The 19,961-nt window shown below is 39.3% G+C and overlaps 1 protein-coding gene across 1 annotated transcript in view; it reads left to right on the forward strand.

Moving 5' to 3' along the window:
• The window catches only part of mtnr1c (melatonin receptor 1C), a 79,570-nt gene extending 66,420 nt beyond the window's left edge, over positions 1-13,150 (forward strand). The window contains exon 2 of the mRNA XM_066714760.1: positions 6,320-13,150. Within this exon, the coding sequence (XP_066570857.1) occupies positions 6,320-7,185 (866 nt within the window). The 3' untranslated portion in view covers positions 7,186-13,150. The remainder of the gene's footprint in view (positions 1-6,319) is intronic.
• Positions 13,151-19,961: the final 6,811 nt, after the last annotated feature.

The following is a 19,961-nucleotide window of genomic DNA, read 5'->3' on the forward strand; positions in this document are numbered from 1 at the left end:
GAACTGTGCTACACACGAAGGAGACACTTTGAACTTCTTGGAGAGCTTCTGGGGTCAATTAATGGCTGCTGAAAAAGAAACATCTTTTTTCAAATTGATTAGTTCTCTTGTCTATGTATTTAACCGCAACCATGGAAGACCCTATTACACAGCCAGTAAGTAAGTCATGTATGCTAATCAAAGTTTGGTTAGAAGTAAGATAACCCTGGGGACAGTGAGAGTCTAATTGAGTTAGGGCTGGCTGTGTAAACGCCACAATCCCTCTGTCAGTCTTGTTGTTTACACTGTTTTAGTTCAGTTTCTTCTTCGGGCTTCAGGGACTGTCGTAAAGTCTCTTTGCGTAATGCGGATAACACGGCACATTTCAATTAGATGTGAAAAGCCTGAAACACAAAGATTTCTGCAGCAAAATAGAACAGTCGCTCAAAAGCATGAAGAAAATGTGTTCACAGAAGGGCCTGTTAATTGCCTTTACTGATGACCTTTTGACTCAATTTAAGATACATCTTAAGAGTGAAATTAAATTAGAGCAACTTATTTAACTTGTAACTACACTATTGTTATTTAACTTGTTATTTAGTTAGAAAAAATGTAAACTCCATAATTGTATTCATTGCGGTAGTTCAAACTCAAGAAAACGTCAATATTTACATCAGTGTTAAGTGATTAAAAACAGGCATGATTAGAAATAATACAGATACAATCAAGGCAATTTCAAGTGGAAGAATATATACACACACATATTGATGTATTTATCTTTCAAGTCGAGAATAACACCCAGTGGTGAATGGGAAGTTGCGTATGCAGCAGATTTCGTGGCTAATTGTTCCTCAAACTGCAGGTTTTTAAACCTTGCCTGGTTGAACTGCCCCAGCGCCCCCAGAAACTCTTTTGCCATTTATGGGATTCATTAGGACTCACAATTTGTGTGCAGAAGTGCTCTGTATACACTGCTCTCTTTATTTCCCTCAGCGGTTGTATAGCTTTAAGTACCAGTTATCTAATTGCTGAACTGAAATGATTAATAACATTGTTTTTATTATTAATAATTCTGCTTGTTCTCCGCACAGGGCTCCGTGCCAGTGGTCTTTTTCTTGGAGACCTCTATTATTATTTGTTGTTATTGCAGGTATTATTTGCATATGTATCATGACACCGTGTGGCGTTGGACATGATGTCGGGATTCTGTAAAGTCTCAGGTCTTTCTTAACAGCTTGTTTGGAGGAGCCGTGGGTTTCCCCAGCAGGCCTGTAGAGTCCCCGGACTCCAGCAATGTTCTGGGCGGGTTTGGGGCTCCTCTCCTGGCTTTCCACAAGCTCTAGTCCCGCTCGTGGCTGCAGCTACAACCAGGGATATTGCTCTCCTGGTGCAACATAATATTTTACAGCCACCCGGGTGATTAGTACTGCCTCCTCACCGTACTTTGAGCCCCTTGTCACCTGTGCTCAGTGCAGTCCGTGCCTTGGCACACTTTGACGCTTGACGCTCAGTGTGGTTGTCCGAATAAGAGAATAACCCCCAATGCTGGGAGGTTAATTAGAACCTGCAGTTTTGGCAAAAGACACTGAGTTTTCAGCTGCTGTGGAAGTTAACCTATTCCCAGGTTATCAGCATATCATATCAGCAGCTTAGGTACAGAATTATTCATCAAATCTGCTGCATACGCAACTTCCCGTAGACCCATAGATATTTTCGTTTTATATTTGTATATTGTATGTTACTTTGGCTGAAAAAGTGTATTTTCTTTAATAAAGGATGACACCCTCCCTAAATAAAATTATACAGAAAGAAAAACAAAAATCCAGTGAACAAGCAGACATGACAGTTACATAATAAGGAATAATTTGCTGTTAATCTCAGAGAAAATGTAATTAATTAAGTCAAGCTGATATTTAGTAAACATGTTACTCATGCATTCATTTCATAATAGCATATCATAGATGCTTCACAAACAACAGATTGTGCAAAACAGAACCGCTTCAGTGATTCAGAGACTTCTGTTTAATGTTCACGGATACTTTCCCTCTTGTCGGAGTAAGTAATGTAATTATTTCCTTGCATTGAGCACAGAAGTATAATTAATTTATATAGATAAGGAAAAATTGAACTTGTTTTTTTTTTAGTCTATGATATGAAGTTAAAAATGATATAGAAAAGAGCTGAATATATTGGACTAATGCTCATTAAGCATTAATTGACTAATAATATGCACATTACTAGTATTAATTGGATCAGTTCTCTGCTATAAACTCTCAGGGCTGTTGAATTTTAAATGTTCAGCCTGGTGCTGCAGAGCCAGTTTTACACATTATCACGTCTTGTCATAAAGCATGTGGTAAAATCCAATAAAAGCAGGGACCAGTGCAGAATCCCAGGTTGCTCGCCATCTGGCACAGTTAGAATAATTAGGAATGCAGTTGCGCTTGTGTTTTCATGCACACAGCTGCCTGTGACAGTCTTGTAATTCAGACATCTGTTATAGGTGGGAAAACTCATTTGTAGAGAAAAAGACAGGGCTGTCCATCAAAGAGAGCTGAACACTTGTTTTATTCTTTAATTTAAATTAGTTTGGGACTTATTCTTCACTTTATGCCATGTCCAGCCCAGCCCCCCTTTCTGAACTTTTTTCAAACCAGTCCACTGTAGTGTGATTTTGGGACAGTATTGTGTTTCATTTTTTGAAAGCACAGACAGAAAACTATGTACTATATTGCCAATAAAGACATTTGAGTCTTTTCCATGCCAATTATAGAAATTAATTTGAAAAAGTTATATGCAAAACATTAAATTGACCCTACATTATTTTTTTATGCATATGTGTTCATGTTCATATAATGCAACCTTAGCAAGAGCTAAGCATGCACAGAAATCATGTTATTAAAGACAAGAAAACTTTTTCAATTTAGAAACTATTTTTATGGACAATACCGAACATGGCCAGTAGTGGCCGCCAATTGAAACTCATCAGTATGTGGTTTGGACTCAGAGTGATTAGTTGTAATTGGTCTAAAATTGCTCGAAAAGCATTGATGCGATACCTGATTTGTCTGTCCTCTAACATGTGCTTTTTGTAGATATAGATAATTAGACAACTTAACTTATTTCCACATTCAATTAATCAAATGCATTCTGCTGTCTCAAGTAGTTTAGGTTAAATGACAATGACAATTCCATCAATGGAAGGCAACTCTTTGGCAGAAGATTCTTGCATCTATGTAATGTCTTTGCTGAAATTTGTGATTGGCAGGTGAGTTTTGGTCTTTCCAAGGCCATGGTTTCTTATTGGGGATGTGAGGGAACATCTGCAGCTGTTATAGAAGTAAAGCAGACTGCATGATGCTCTCACCTGCAGGGCTGGCCCAGTTGTGTAGCCTAAGTAGAGGTGAAGACCCATAAATCAATCATATCATCAAGCTGGAGAGCAAGAAGAGACTTTCTGTATCATATATTGGCACCAGGAACATAAACTAAACAAAACATTTGGACTAAAAATTCTAAAAATGCTAAAAATAGCATGTCCAGCTGTAAAATATTTATGTAGCAGCTGTGATACTAATGACCACCAATGACAGCGATTATACTTTTGAGGTTCCCCACTGATTATACCAGCGAAACATTCAGTTTGTTAATTTTGGATTCACGCTCTCAAACTGACAGGTTGGTTCAAAACATTAAAAAGCATATCCATGTAATTTCAGTGATAGAAGCAGGTATACAAGGTAGGACATTAACTAGATCTCCTTTTGTTCCCATAAATGTGCCATTTCTTCCCAAAACAGAAGGAAAGCTTCCCGGCTGTGTCTGACTGTTTAATGGTCTATTAAAACTGGCGCACAATACCCAGGGAATAGCCGAGTCACGGTAAAACATGAACCTGCTTCATTGGAATTACTGAGCACAGATCAGCGGAAATGAGCCGCATGCACCCAATGGACAGAAAACTTAATTGGCCAACTTTCCTCCTGAATCAATTTGATTGCTAACAGAGAGTATGATGGGCAGCGAACAGAAATTCTGTGTATTATTTGGGTAATTTATAAGTGGGTCGTGGCAAAGTGTGGGTGCTGAACAATCAGGTCTCATCGCATTAAAAGGAGGTTACTAGTCCCTTATTATTATCTGTCACTTTATATATTTCTCATCTGTGAAATTACCTCCTGAGTCACTTCGGGAACTGACTCCGTACAACCTAAGGAGTGCTTTATACCTTTTATATCTTTCATTCTGTGTGTTGTAGTTTGAAATGTTATGGTTTATTTTTACTTTTAGCTTGTAATGTGTTTAAATTCTACAATGTTTGACCTATAGAGCCCTGCATGGTTTAAACAAGCACTGCCAAATGATTGTGGGTATCATTTTTAACACAACACTTCTCTATCCCTGGCAGAGGTTATATTAGCCTCCCGCTACTATGACAGGCGCTGTGTGAGGTTGTGTGACTTGTGCTGTTTTCAGATGTATAATTATGAATATGCATTTTATTTTATTTTATAATCTCCCATTTTTCTGCCAACTCACAACTCAGTGCTATGAATCATTTACCTACACAGGAGAAATATAGGCAGCTAACAGGCACCGCAAAGCCATCACTTGCAAGTCCACAGCAGAGGAATATTTCAATGTGCAGCAATGCAGTGCTCACTGGTAACACTGCAGACTTACAGGCTCATAAGAACATAAGAAAGTGTCCAATCGAGAGGAGGCCATTCGCCCCATCGTGCTCGTTTGGTGTCCATTAATAACTAAGTGATCCAAGGATCCTATCCAGTCTGATTTTAAATGTTCCCAAATTTTCAGCTTCAACCACATCGCTGGGGAGTTTGTTCAGATTGTGACGGCTCTCTGTGTGAAGAAGTGTCTCCTGTTTTCTGTCTTGAATGCCTTGAAGCCCAATTTCCATCTGTGCGTGTGTCCCTGCTGATCTGGAAAAGCTCCTCTGGTTTGATGTGGTCGATGCCTTTCATGATTTTGAAGACTTGGATCAAGTCCCCACGTAGTCTCCTCTGTTCCAGGATGAAAAAGTTCAGGTCCTCAGTCTCTCAGTAGGACATTCCCTTCAGACCTGGAATAAGTCTGGTTGCTCTCCTCTGAACTGCCTCTAGAGCAGCGATATCTTTCTAGAACTGTGGAGCACAGAACTGCACACAGTATCCAGATGAGCTCTAACTAGTGCATTGTACAGTCTGAACATCACTGCCCTTGTTCTCAATTCTACACTTTTGACAATATACCCTAACATCCTGTTTGCCTTTTTTATTGCTTCCCCACATTGTTTGGATGGGAAGAGTGAGGAGTCCACATAGACTCTTTATGCGTTATTTCTTCCAGTTCTATTCCTCCCATAGTGTAATTATAGTGGACATTTTTATTGCTTGCATGAAAAAGCAAAGGCCCTAGTACTGATCCCTGTGGAACTCCACTAACAACCTCACTCCAGTTAGACACAACTCGTCTAATCGACTCCCTCTGTTTCCTAGACATCAACCAGTTCATAATCCATCTACTTACATTACCCTGAATGCCTACAGCTTCCAATTTGAGGATCAGTCTTTGGTGTGGAATTGAAGCGAATTGAAGATTCAGAATATTATAACATTGTGTTCTAATACTGGGGCTGTCTGTGAAATAAACTATAATTTGATGTGCTTTATGGAGTCTATTGTCTGCTTCGGGGTTGGGCTGTGTGTGTACAGAATGTGTTAATGGACCTTTATGTGTCATTTCTACAGTTGCCTGCCTTCAACATTTCATCTCCTTTTGCACTCGATATACATTTTAAATGGGGGCGCAGAGGTGAAAGCTGATGAATTGCTAAGTTGGTAAAACAAATATGACCGGCACTTTGGTGAAGACTTCTGTGTGAGGATGTTGTGTGTTTTGAATGAATTTCACCCTGTAATAAGCATGCAGTTTATTCTCAGAAGAACTTTCTCAAACAAAGACTCTGTAATCTGTCTTTGGTGCGGAACCTTGTCATAGTAAGTGCCAAGCAAGACCCAAACCCACCCCACAGGGATCCCTGGTTACAGCCGACTGTGACGCTACCCAGATTCAGTGCAGCGCCGTCTTGACTATAAGGTTAGATTACCTGCCCTGTTAACGGAGGTTGTTACCAGTTGAGCATCTTGGGAGCCCCATTGATTTGTTTCTCCACTTGTTTTGCCTCTTTATTATCTCGATGTCAAGGTGTCTCATTATAATGTATATGAATACTTTATGACATCTTTGTAGTGACATGAATTGAGTGCGAGGCCTCACAACGTGTGCTTCTCGAAACTCTGCTCTGCTAAACCACCTCCCATATCTCCCCTCTTCGCAGGCAACATCTTTGTCGTCAGTCTGTCGGTCGCAGACCTGGTGGTAGCTGTGTATCCCTATCCATTGGTCTTAATGGCGATCTTCCACAATGGATGGAAAATGGGGGATTTGCACTGCCAAGTCAGCGGCTTCATAATGGGACTCAGCGTCATCGGATCCATTTTCAACATCACCGCGATCGCCATCAACAGATACTGTTACATCTGCCACAGCCTCCAGTACGACCGACTCTACAGCATTAAAAACACGTGCTGCTACCTGTGTCTGACTTGGGTCCTGACCGCCATCGCCACTGTGCCAAACTTCTTTGTTGGCTCCCTCCAGTATGACCCCCGCGTGTTCTCCTGCACCTTCACACAGACTGTGAGCTCCTCCTATACGATAGCGGTGGTGGTCATCCATTTCATCGTACCTCTTCTGGTGGTTTCTTTTTGCTACTTGAGGATCTGGGTTTTAGTCATCCAGGTGAAACACCGCGTCAAACCGGAAAACAAACAGAAATTAAAGCCCAGCGACCTGCGGAACTTCCTGACCATGTTTGTGGTCTTTGTCTTGTTCGCCGTGTGCTGGGCCCCCCTCAACTTCATCGGCTTAGCCGTGGCCATCAACCCGATGCAAGTCGCGCCAAATATCCCTGAGTGGCTCTTCATCACCAGCTACTTCATGGCTTATTTCAACAGCTGCCTGAATGCTGTCATATATGGGCTTCTCAACCAAAACTTCAGAAAGGAATACAAACGAATACTGTTAGCACTGTGCACTCCAAGGATGCTCTTCATGGACACGTCCAAGTGCGGCACGGAAGGGATGAAGAGCAAACCGTCGCCCGCCGTCACCAACAACAACCAAGCAGAGATAAACTTGTAAATACTGGGGAAATGGGTTTTCTCAATTGGCCCATCTTACGTACAACGAGACAATTGGTGGGAATGCAATCCCTCAGCAGAGCTTTCTCTTCAACGTGACACCTATCGCTGTGTGCCTACGTGTTTGGAACGAGTGAGTCCAACTGGGGTTTATAGGCCTCCGAGTTACAGAGTATGTTACATACATGTTTTAAAAATAAACTGGATGTGAGGAGAAAGTGTACAAACTTAAAAGACCCTCCATTTCCATATTATACACCTTGCCATTATATTATACATCTCCTTTTGCCTGTCACAAAGAAAATCACCAGTATATTTTTAATTATACACTGTCTGCTCTGAGCTCAATGGGCTTTTAATGCTTCAGCACTTTGTTTTATTCCTACTTTCTGCAAAACAATTAAAAGAAAGAATAGCCAATCAATACCAAAACAGATATGCATAGTATTGATATGTTTCATATCCTTTCTTACTGAGAATCAAACATGATTTACAGAGCAGGATTACAATTCAAAGAGATACACCTTTCATTTGAGATGTTTTCTATTTGAAGGACCTAGAATGAATGCTCTAAAAACAAAGTAGTTCAGAATGGCTTTTTAGACCATTTAAAAATCTAAATCCCCTTCACCATCACAAGTGTGATCTGTGATGGGAATACAGGTGACTACAGCCACAACCAGGGTGAGGTGAAAAGCAAAACACAACAGAGAGGCCGAGGGGATGGTAATAAGCGCAGCAGGGAGAGAAAAGGGATCGTCTGCCTGCAGGATTGGTGCGCATGCTGGCGGAGGCAGAAAATGACTACAGAAGCAGTTTGGTTTGCAGTTTTTAATAATGGTGTTTTGAAGACTCACATGTATATCTCTGTGATTGTTCAGAGGAGAGAGAAATCTTGAAATTAAATCAAAACTAATCCGACATGGGGAAGGATCTGCTATTATATCAGTGCAACAGCTTTTGAAAATCAACTGTAAACTGCAAATAAAGGCCTCAAACGCACACACGCTCACATATACATATATATTTATATATATATAATATATTCCCCAAGAAACATTGGAGCTGATAAGCCTGACAAATTCAAAATAATTGGACAACAAAGGCTAAAAGTGTTTTCAGTGGAAACATATGCATTGTTATCTCCACAAAGCAGCTGAGATAAAGTTTTCGATACTATATGAGGAAGTGACCTAGAAAATATGCCAGAATGAATACAAAAAAGGAAACAAAGTAATATATAGTCCTGCACCTGGCATTGAAGTGTAAACAGATTCCCAGTAAATAACCTGTCAGGTATGGGTAGATGGTTTAAATCATCATAGTAGCAAATTGTCTAGCAATGTGCCGGGTAACAAACATACATACAGTCTTGATAAGCGTGACAAGGAAAAGCAAAGATAGGAAAAACAAAGATAAAGGACAAAATAAAATAACAGGAATGTTCTGAGAGAAGTCGTATAGCCTCCTCTGTTTTGGTTACATAAAATGTAAAGTAAATGGTCTACCTTGAATTAAAACGTAATGCAGTGTTGTGGTACATATATTATTGGATCAGAGTTACTGCAACTCAAATAGTTTATTTTGATATCCCATATTAATTTGATTTAAACTTTGATGAGACTTAATTATATATATGAGCTCATGTTGCAGATTCATAATGTATGGTGTTAATGACAGGCCATAACACACTAAGTTCAAATATGTTGTAAGGATTGACACATTATACGAGTGAATGATTTTCCTCTTTTAATGTGGATTAATTTGTATTTACTTAACAATAGAAGATAATGTATTCTGCCTCTTAGTTTATTTTAAGAAGCGTTGCATATTCCTCATTCTGCCTCTAACCACTACTGCACATTGAGTGCCCTTCTATTATGACTTAATGCTGGAGAAATCAATTTTACCTTATAAGTGTCCATTAGGTTTTTTTAAGGATATAAATGAACATCATGGACGGAGAGTTTAAAATGCATTAGTGCGCATCACTCCAGAACAGCTGAACGCCATGCTTTCAAATTTCACATATTTTTAATTGAACTTTCCTGGACCTGTTTCTGAATCCCTACATAAACACACAGCGTAGGTGACAGTCGTTTATTTAGTTTACGACAGTGAAAGTCAAGAGTCTGTCTTCTGTTTGGGTAACAGTCTTCTGTCCTGAGTCCGAGGACATCCTCTGGGATTCAAACCGGCCAAACTCTACCCTGAGAAACAGGACAGGGAGCGGCACTGAAAGCTGAGAGCTGGCCAGCGTTCCCTCGGCACTGTTATCCACACCACTGAGACACAATTGTTTTATATGCTTCTTCTCTATTTCTGTCTTCATTCAGATTTTTGAAGACGGGTCCTGTTTTTAGTGCAAGAGCAGCTCCATCACTTGCTTCATACGGCTTTAAAGGGACTATGGGAAGCCTCTTCGGTGGCCTCTGCCAATTCCTGAATCGAATCTCGTTCTGTGAACCACACTTCAGTGTCCAGGGTGCACTCATATTTATTGACTCAGAACTATTTTTATTCTGCGGTCTTTATATTAAGAAAAACAGCGAGCCTGTAAAGTTAGATAACCCTGACCCCTTCCCAGATGCACACAGGGGTCTAATGAAAGTGAAACAGGAGACCCTACGTATACAGTCGCAATCACAGGAAGCCGTGCAATTAGTGTGGCATCCCTGCTGTGGAGATCCTCTCTCAGAGTTTGGGGTCTCAAGTTCTCTAAACACTGACTGTAAAGCTAGTATAGCATATGTGGAAATGGGAAATTAAAAAGCTGCACTTTGTCTTGATTTGGTAAAACACACTTAGAAACTCAACCAGACCTGTTTGTTTATGAAAGAATGAGAAGGTGCAATAAACATAATTTAATTTGTACAACAAATTTGACAAATTGTCACCATTTCAAGGGGAACAAGGGGGTTTCCTAAAATGATGGTTGTATGTTGCTATATTGTATCAATAAGATGTATAGCATTTAAGTGCATGTCATATAGGTGATTTTAACATTTACAACTCAACGAATAATGACTGATGTCACGTCATAACCTCCTGGACAGCGGAATTGCAGCAGAAAAACTACAAAAGATTGATCTTGCCTGCGGCAACTTGAGTCAAGTCAAGTCAACTGAGTGTTGGTTCTTGATTATAGTTTCTATAGACTACGTGTTGCTGTGTCCATGGCTGCCGGAAAACAGTGAAGACAGAGTTATTCTTTTCTGAATGTAGTTTGTGGTGGTCTGTATTGGTAAACATCTGCAGCGATCATTTTAATCGCAGTTCATTCCAGTACTGGCATCTCTGGAATCTTCCCACATGCTTCCGCTGGTTTTTGAGAATAGCGTCACTCATGGGAACTTTTTTTAAAGTGGTTTTCAGAATCAGATGCTTTATCCATTTACATAGTTAAATTCTAGTACATAGTGATTAAAAGTATTGCTTGTCCATGGTATGATATCATATTGATCCACTGCCTCCCACTGGCTTTGATCTACAAGTTATCTTTTCTGGGTCGCGCCTGCAAAGTTTATCATTTCATCTTCCCATCTTTTATGTGGTCATCTTCTTGGCCTTTTTTAATCTCTTGGATCTATGTGTCTCTCAGTTGGGAATTGGTAGGCTTTTGATATCTGCTATGTTTTGGTGAGTTTTCAATGTTAAAATGTCCAAAGTCGCTTATATGATAGAGTCAAAGTGGAAGAGCGTGATACATCTTACTTACACACTATAGCAACACGTAAAGATGCCTGAAACCATTATTACAGGAGCTGATCTAGCTCCCCTTTAAGACGGCTTTCCTTCTGGTCAGAAAATGGAACAAAGATAAAGGCATGCAAAACACAGCTCTTGATTTGAGTTTAATGAGGACAAAATGGACTTTATGATCAGAGCAGAGTGGTAAAGTGATCAAAGTCGTTTCCGGATCAAGTCTTCGCTCAGCACTGCCAGCGGACTCTCTTCGTCAGAATGTAAAGAGCCTTAATGACGCAACCTCGATTGACGGTCACCGCACAGCTGTCCCGAGCTGGAGATGTGGAGACTGAGGCACGGAGGTAAAATACATAAAACAGAAAGGTGACTTTGATCACTTCATTGTGCCGTTTCCAAATAGAGAGTGACGTGCAGGGATGTCCAAGGGACCGGCTACCAGGTGAAATCTGACTTCCATCAAAAGCATCGCATGTTTTAGTAAACTGTCATCTCTGTTATCTCAGGATTAGATTTCGTGTCCCTCTCTGGGCCGAGGCTGCTTTGTTTGAAATGCTGTGATCTGCCTGGTGTATCGAGCCTCCAGCGAACGCCCTGGTAGTTGTAAGACATCACAGAGCATATCTGTCAGGGCGAGCACTTTGTTCTGTAGTCTATTTTAAGGATTGAGCACAGAAAGCTGCTCTCAAAGAGGTACAAGAAATAGGTATTTTCCAAAACACAGAGGGTGGGCATTCACACACATTATCCACACTGCCACTGTAAATGATTTGAGATTAATTCAGTTTATCTGCTTTACTGGAATCACTCATCCTTTTTAAAAATGAAACCTTTACCTAGACTGGAGGACAGGGTCAGTCAAGACAGGAACAATGGAGCTCTCAGCTTATAATGTGGGAATGTCACTGTGTCAAGAAATAATCTTGGTTATGTTTTGTTCTTTAAGAAAAATAAAATATACCAAAAACATAATCAACAGTAGTAAATATATATATTCATTAGTTTCGTTTTGAATAATCTATAAGGTTTACAAAAACAGCAATATTTGGGGTGCTTAATTATCATGGGTACTGTAATAACTGATGTAAGGATATAAAAATACAGATCTATAAGACAATGTTTATACACATCGAGTATTAGAGTGGTGTTATTATTATCTGGGAATGTCACAAAAAGTGATAAAAGTGGCCTTAAATGCCATACATGACACAAGGATGCTCATCTTTTGAATCAGAGTTAAAAATACTGTAAACCGGATATTGTGCACCAGTAATTCCCAAGCCATCTATCAATCCTATTGCCTGTTTCCTACAACCCCCTTTCCTCCGCAACTATGTAGCAGTCGTGCGATTTACAGCACGCGTGTGCCCGCATTTACAGCCACGCAGCCATTCAACAATCATCACCATCATCAGGGACTGTGGAGTGTGTATATGTATTATGGAGAAAATAGTTTTAACACAAGGAAAAGTAACCCATGCTGCTCTTCATTTGGTGCTTATATTTTCTGATTATTGTGTGCCTGGGAATGAACTCAATAGTGTAATGAAACAAATACTCAAATGTTCTCAAACCATACAATGTTTGGATCTGCTGAAAATCCAAACCTAACGCTACATTAGTTTAGAGAAAATAAAACTTCTTCATACACATCAAATAGTGATACAATCGATCAATTAAAAGGGGGCCCATTTGTCAATATGGGATTTTTGTTTGTTTCAAAAAGTCACGGCCACAAACAGGAGGCAGACGGATCACTGGTGCTTAAAGAAAATGCAACTATTTATTCTTATTCTTCCGTGCTGGAAAACATTGCAAACCTTTCCCTGACTAATAAAAGCAATCTAGCCTGTATGTCAGTGATCATGTAACATGCATAAGAACATCATGCGGAAAGGTAATCTTATGAGCGCTACAATGAGCTGGAAAACATGTCAGAGCAACGATAGCTATGGACTGTGAGCTGTGGTGTGTTGAGGTTTGTTTTGTGTGTTTTTTTTATGAAAGCTGTTCATTAACTGTGGAAGACAAAACACTGCTGAGGAATTTCAATTGAACAACAGACTATTTCTTGTTTTCAAAGTGCAAACATTGGCACTATTGAGATGCTACACAGTATATTGAATGTGATCTTTAAAAGACTGAAATATATTTTATTACAAAGCACTGTACATGCTTTTTTATGAGATATGTTTTCATTGTTATTGCCATTTGATATTTAATCTGATGAAAACTTTTGCTCAATGTATTGAACAATTCATGATTTGTATTGGTATACACATTAATAAAAAGAAAGTACACATGCCAATTTGGAGAGTCCGTTTCTTTTTCATATGAATCCAGGTTTTCTTTCTAAAGGCATGATTGTCTTTATTTTCCTTGTGAAAGGGTCTCTTCTTGTATAAGAGACATTCTCTTGCCCAAACTGCACGTCAAATTGTATAATTAGAGACACCATTCATATGATATTACATTAACTTAAAAAAAGCATTACTAATAATATTCTTGATCATTAATTTAACTAAACATTTTAAGAACTCAGAGAAACAACTGAAAAACTAACAAATGTTTAAGTATAGTATGGTGTAGAACAGTAGAAGATCATTTAAAATGTTGGGACTGTATGAGTATAATAAGAACATTATAAAATAATAGTGTCCAATCGAGAGCACGCTATTTGCCCCATCGTGCTCGTTTGTTGTTCCCAAATTGTCTCTTCAGCCACATCGCTGGGGAGTTTGTTCAGATTGTGACGCCTCTCTGTGTGAAGAAGTGTCTCCTGTTTTCTGTCTTGAATGCCTTGAAGCCCAATTTCCATTTGTGTCCCCGGGTGCGTGTGTCCCTGCTGATCTGGAAAAGCTCCTCTGGTTTGATGTGGTCGATGCCTTTCATGATTTTGAAGACTTGGATCAAGTCCCCACGTAGTCTCCTCTGTTCCAGGGTGAAAATGTTCAGGTCCTCAGTCTCTCAGTATGACATTCCCTTCAAACCTGAAATAAGTCTGGTTGCTCTCCTCTGAACTGCCTCTACAGCAGCGATATCTTTCTTGAAGTGTGGAGCCCAGAACTGTCCACAGTATCCAGATGAGCTCTAACTAGTGCATTGTACAGTCTGAACATTACTTCCATTGTTTAAGATAAACTTGGCAATTTCTTCTCATCATTTACTTCTATGTGCATCAAATATATTTTTTCTGGACTTGTGGGCTTCACATTAGAGCAACAGAAAAAGATAAAGAAAATATACTTATATATGTTTTAAGAAATTGTGTTAATTTGACCTTCAAACAGTTTATCATTTCAATCTTCATCCACACATTCCCCTTTTAATTTTGAGGGGATGAGGTTTTGTAACTGTATTTCCCCAAGGGCGAGGCATTTTCTTCCAGTCGCTGCCTGCTCTATTAATACAGCGCAAACAGAAAGTATATTGAGCGGACTGGATCACACAGCAATCCCATCTTTCCTTCCATGGCTCCCTTCACTTGGCAAAGTCACAATGTTGTATAAAAAGGTTGTTCACATCAAGGGTCTGTGTTCATATACCTACTTGTACAGCTACAGGAAGCACTTATATATTATTTTTACTACAAAACCAATATTGAAGACATCGTTAGTGTGAAATGTGGAAAGAATAAAATACTTAGTTCTACTGGATGCAATGCTGTGTCTGAGATATGTGAGAATGTGGAAATACACATCCCTCAAATCCACGACTGGTGACGGAGTCACCTGGGTGGACGGACTGGATGTGACGTTGCTTGACCCAGAGGTAGTGGGTAAGATGCTACAGGTCCAAGATAGGGTGGGAGCCACTATGTTTTTGTGCATGAGGAAACGCTTTGAGTAGAATCCCTACCCAGCGGAGGTGGGGTCTACGTAGCCAATGGCGTGTTTGGTGATGAGTGTTGAAATGTCCAGGACAAGAGCAGAGTGCTGGAGTGGGTCCTTCATAGCATGGACCAAAACTCAGGGAAAGGGGGTGGTTTAATTGGAACTAGAGGGCATTTAAGATTAAACAATTTGCTTGGTCCAGAGAGGTGACTAGATTGAAGACAGTTTTGATAAACCTTCTTATCTTCAGTAGAAAAAGAAAGGTTTGAAAAAGAAGTCAAGAATACCAGCACTGCTGTGAAAACCTGACTCATGGCAGAACAAGAATAGCTAACAAAGATAGAAAAGCCGAATTCCAGGGAAGAAGCAAGTGGCAGCTTTCGGCAACTGACTTTTTAGTCCGCGGGGAAGACACTCAGCTCTCTAGGTTCCCAAATAGGATGACAGTCTACCAAGATAGAAATTAGCTGCTAACGACAAGAAAGCAAACGAGGTCTGTTCCTGGAAAAGAGTGTGGCTGTAATTAACATCAGAGGTAGGCTTTGCTGTATCACTACCCACAGAGGACCTCCGGCGGCTCTGATATGCCAAGATCAGTGACCTGCACCATGACAGGCAGTGTCCCAGCATGTTGCACTGAACTAAAAGGAAATCGCACTGACTGTCAGAGGGTCCCTGTGCACCTTTTTAATCTATTTTTTAGTTTTGCTGCAGGTTTCAGTCTCAAAATCACGATGACTTCAAGCAGGCAAGCAATCGATAAGTTCAGTATCAACATGAAATGGTTATGCCAAGTTCACAGGGTAAACAAAAAGCCTGCGGTTTGCCATGCTTCACATGAGCCGTCTGCACAATTCACAAATCAGGACTGTCAAATTTATGATTAGAGTGTGTAGAGTGTGAATTGTGTGTAACAAGAGATCGGGGTCTGAAGAAACTCTCCGTAGGAGCTGCATTGCTAATTTGTCATCATCATCATCTCCAGCCATTGCCAACCAAATGGTGGATGAAGATCATTAGAAGAAAGCTAGGGTTAGATAGGGTTAGGCGAGACACTGGAGGTGGGAAAAGGCTGGTGAAGTGGACAAGGGCAATCAACTGGATGCCAGTGTGGAGTGGAGATCTATCCATCTTTTATGTGGTCATCTTCTAGATCTCTTAGGATCCATTCATTAGCTTCCTTTGTCCATCATTGATCTGTTCTTCTTGCACATATGTATGTGTGTGTTTGAAAGCAGTTGGAATCACCATTTCTCATATGTTTTGCCAGATGCTGTTTCTGTTTCTGCAGGGACCTGACAGTACATTCTGCAGATGAGTGAAGATTATGTAATGTTAAAACACAGATCATTAATAATGGAGATGTCACATCTTTCTTCAAAGCTGTGGAAGTTGCTCTGCCATCCCTAATGGAACTTCAGGGCACATTCCTCTGAAATTGCAAATCCAGACACATCAGCAGAGGAAAACTGAAAATATCTTAAGAATCAAACCTCATATTCTACAACAATAACACGTAATAGAGATTTATTATGTTGAAAATATTGATTTAAGCATCAGTGTAGCTCGGCTGCTTCAGGAAAAGTATAGCTTTATTTGATTAAAAGTAAATATTTCTCTTTTCACTGAGAATGAATGCAGATTGATTCTGTTGTCAGAAAAATATTGTGTGTCAAATTGAAAGGTTAGATTTATATGAATAACATTAAATATGATAGTAAATTTCAAGTAGTGAGTATATAGATTAACCTCGTTTTAAAAGTGAATGAATATATGGGCTCAGTTGGAAAAATATAGTATTTAAATAAATGCATATCAGGATCTCCCCCTGATAGTGAGTTTTGAAAATCTGATTAGTCAGACCACACACACAAACTACAGAGATAGTGTAAATGTTTTGAAGTCGCACAATAATAGAAAATAATACTTATATAAACACAGAATAACAATTTTAAATGTCCACTTAACAGTATTTATCTTTTAACAGAGCAATACAAAAGAAGTATCAGACACTGTGAAGTGTCCCAGAAAATGTGCCTGTCTTATTGATTGCATAGGGAGTTTTATCTTCTCCTCCTCTCTTTACCTCTTCTAAGCACAGTGCAGAAGTGTGTACAATTCTTGGCCTTGATCTAATTGGTTAAAAATACATCTTTTATCATTTGTTTGATGAGTAGATGCAGACATGTTCATGGTGTCCTCCAGTCCTTCTCACTGTCCACTTGAATGTATACTCTCTAGCTGGTATAGGCTGCTGTGGCTTTTCTGTCCTTCCGCTCCACTGACAGGCTACTTCCCACACTTCAGCTTGTCCTTCAGCAAAGGTATGTCATAGCAGGTGACTGATGCCAGTCCATGTCCATTTATCATCGGCACCCCCACCACCCATCATGAATCCCCAATAGAATGAGTCTCTATCCTCTGTGGCCTCATTTGCAGCGACACTCACACGTTTTGTGTGACCTCTATTTTGAAGAATCCAATCTTATTACACTTCTTACATCTCTTAGTCTGTGCCAGACACTTCTGGGTCTGCCTGACACCACAGCGCCAACAAGGTGCCCTTTCATTCTCACCCGCATTGTTTGATTTACTGTACTGAGATTGCGGCTATTTCTTATCGGGCTTCTCTGGCTTTTACAGTTTGTCAGATGTTCTTGAGTTTCATCTCTGGATCCATGAACGATTCCTGCAAACACCCCCACGTCCTCAGCCTCCAGACAGGCCATGAAGACAGCTGAGTGAAGCCAGGATACTCAAGAGGATGAAGTTTGCAAGATTTGTGGTTTATTTTATTTTTCTGGGATTCCATCCACTTCTCACACCCTGCAATGAAATGATGTCTGTTGAGGTAAATGTGTTTGAACGTCTTTTCCATTCTATCAATGTTCCTCGCACTGACTGCCAGACAGGAAGTACAATGCTCAACTCCTCAGACATCATCAAATAGAAGTAGTGTAAAAGTAGGTGCTCAGAGAAACTACCCTTTTGATGGAATATGTATCATAAAATATATCTTTTCTGATTTATTTAAACCAGGTGAGTATGTTATACACTTTTGTATCGTTTTCTTCTTATTCAAATGGCCCTATATTTTGGGATATTCTGGAACATTAATTCAATTCCTATGAGTCTAGATCTTTATAGACGTGCTCATTAAGCTTTAAAGAAGATCATGATTCAGCAAGGCAATATGCTAATTGAAGAATTTGGCATACACTAATGACAGCAATTGAGATAAGCAGATTTCAACTAATTCCTATTTATGCAAATAAGGACTCAATTAATGGCAAAACAATTTTTACTTAAGAGCTAGAAAGTGCTCACAAAATATGGGTAATGTATTCAATATGCAATGCAAATAAGGTTAATTAGAGTTGATACCAAAGGGAAATGTCATGCAGGGATATGTAGATTAATCCAGTTTAATAGCAGGACCACCGAATCTATGTATCGATCTGAATCTTTAATTCATAATTCAAATCTTTGCATTTTGTTCAAATATTGAAAGTTGTGTTTCAAACGAGAGGTGCTCATGTAGACCATCTTGCTTGAGTACTTTTTCAGTAGGTAATCAATCTCAATCATCTTGATTGGTAGATTGATAGATGAGATTCCTTCTTATCTTTGTTTTGTTTTGTTAGTGAGTGTGAAGTGGTCATCAGGGACTGTATTTATCCCATTCCAGATTGTGAATTCCTGAAGAAAATCCTTCTGTAACCCCCTCTGTTCCAGAGAAAAAAACAAACAAACAAACAATTACTTTATTTTATGTAATTATGTGTCTACATAAGGCAATCATTTGAGCTTGTGTAGTCAAGGACGTAGTCAATTTCAAGGACAAACACTTCATATTGCATACAATTACCCATTTTAACAAAAGTCTTGATACATTCACCATGCTATTTTGAAAAGGCAGTCAATGGAAGTTTTTTTTTTTTAATTTAATGCACCTTTGTTGAATTAAATTAGTATTCTGAACTGTGACACCTCCCCACTGGATTTTTCTCCCAGGAAGGGAAACAGGTACCATCAGTGCAACAGTACACGTTTTATAAATACAGCCTAATATTCTAAGACTTCCACTGTATAATGATATAGTTTTAATTATTATAACTTCCTTCCATTTAGATTCCGCACTTTTCATTATACATGCAGGCAATATTTTAGACAGAGTAAATGAGCACTGTTTTAGATTTGATGGACAATGCCAGTGATAATGCACACAAAGCAAAGAAGATGAGAAAATTACCAAGTCACAGACATGACGTTGACTTGGACTGATTCACTCTTCCTTGCACACATTTACACTCTTTTTGAGTGTCCCCAGGTAAAAACCTAACATGTTGTGCCAATGGGATTTCAAAAGTTCTATAACATAGTTCTGCATTAAAGTAATCGACTGATTTCCTGACAATGTGTTTTCCTTCTATAGATCAACAATGTACCCAGGTAGGTGATTGTGACACAGTCTTTCCCCATGAGAGGATCTTCGATGGAAACTGTTTCTTGCATTTACTTTTTTCTCTCTCCCTCACCAGTGATCCTATGTCCAGCCAAAGATCCCAAGTCCAGTAGGCAGACTAATCACTGTGATCGGCACCCATTTCTTCTTCCTGTAAAATTCTCTATTTTATGCACATGTGTCTCTTCATAGAAATGCATCTGTACGAGTCCCTCCAGGTATTGGCAAAACACAGGGAGTCAGCGGGGATTTAGGAAGCATTTTTGTTCAGACCTGACAACACCTCGAGCGGAAAATGGGATTTGTGATCATTTCCTCTGTATTATTTATCTTTCCACTAGGAGCACTTCTCCTCTTTTTCATACTCAAGTCTAAGTGTAAAAGCAATTAATAAGCCTCAGGGCATTTATCACATCACTTCCATTTATGCATGTCGAGGCCCATTGTGATATTTTTGCACAGACAAATGCTTTCTGCAGTAATAGCCCCTGTGTGTTCTCAGTGGGTTTGATGTTCGGTACATTTCAAACATGAAATCAAAATGTCCGACAAAGCAAGGGGATAGAGATTGATGTCTAAGTACTGTAACACACTGGGTCACTTCAAAGTATCAGCACTTAATATAATCAAATGAAACTAAATATGTCAAAACAAAATAATACTAATGTATATATTAATTGTAGTATCATTGTAGTAATATTGTAATTATAATCCGTATTATACAATAACTGAAAGAGAAACGTAAATGAACTTAATGGAATATATTTCCCAACA

The sequence above is a fragment of the Amia ocellicauda genome, chromosome 10 (assembly GCF_036373705.1).
Source record: "Amia ocellicauda isolate fAmiCal2 chromosome 10, fAmiCal2.hap1, whole genome shotgun sequence".
Classification (NCBI taxonomy): domain Eukaryota; kingdom Metazoa; phylum Chordata; class Actinopteri; order Amiiformes; family Amiidae; genus Amia; species Amia ocellicauda.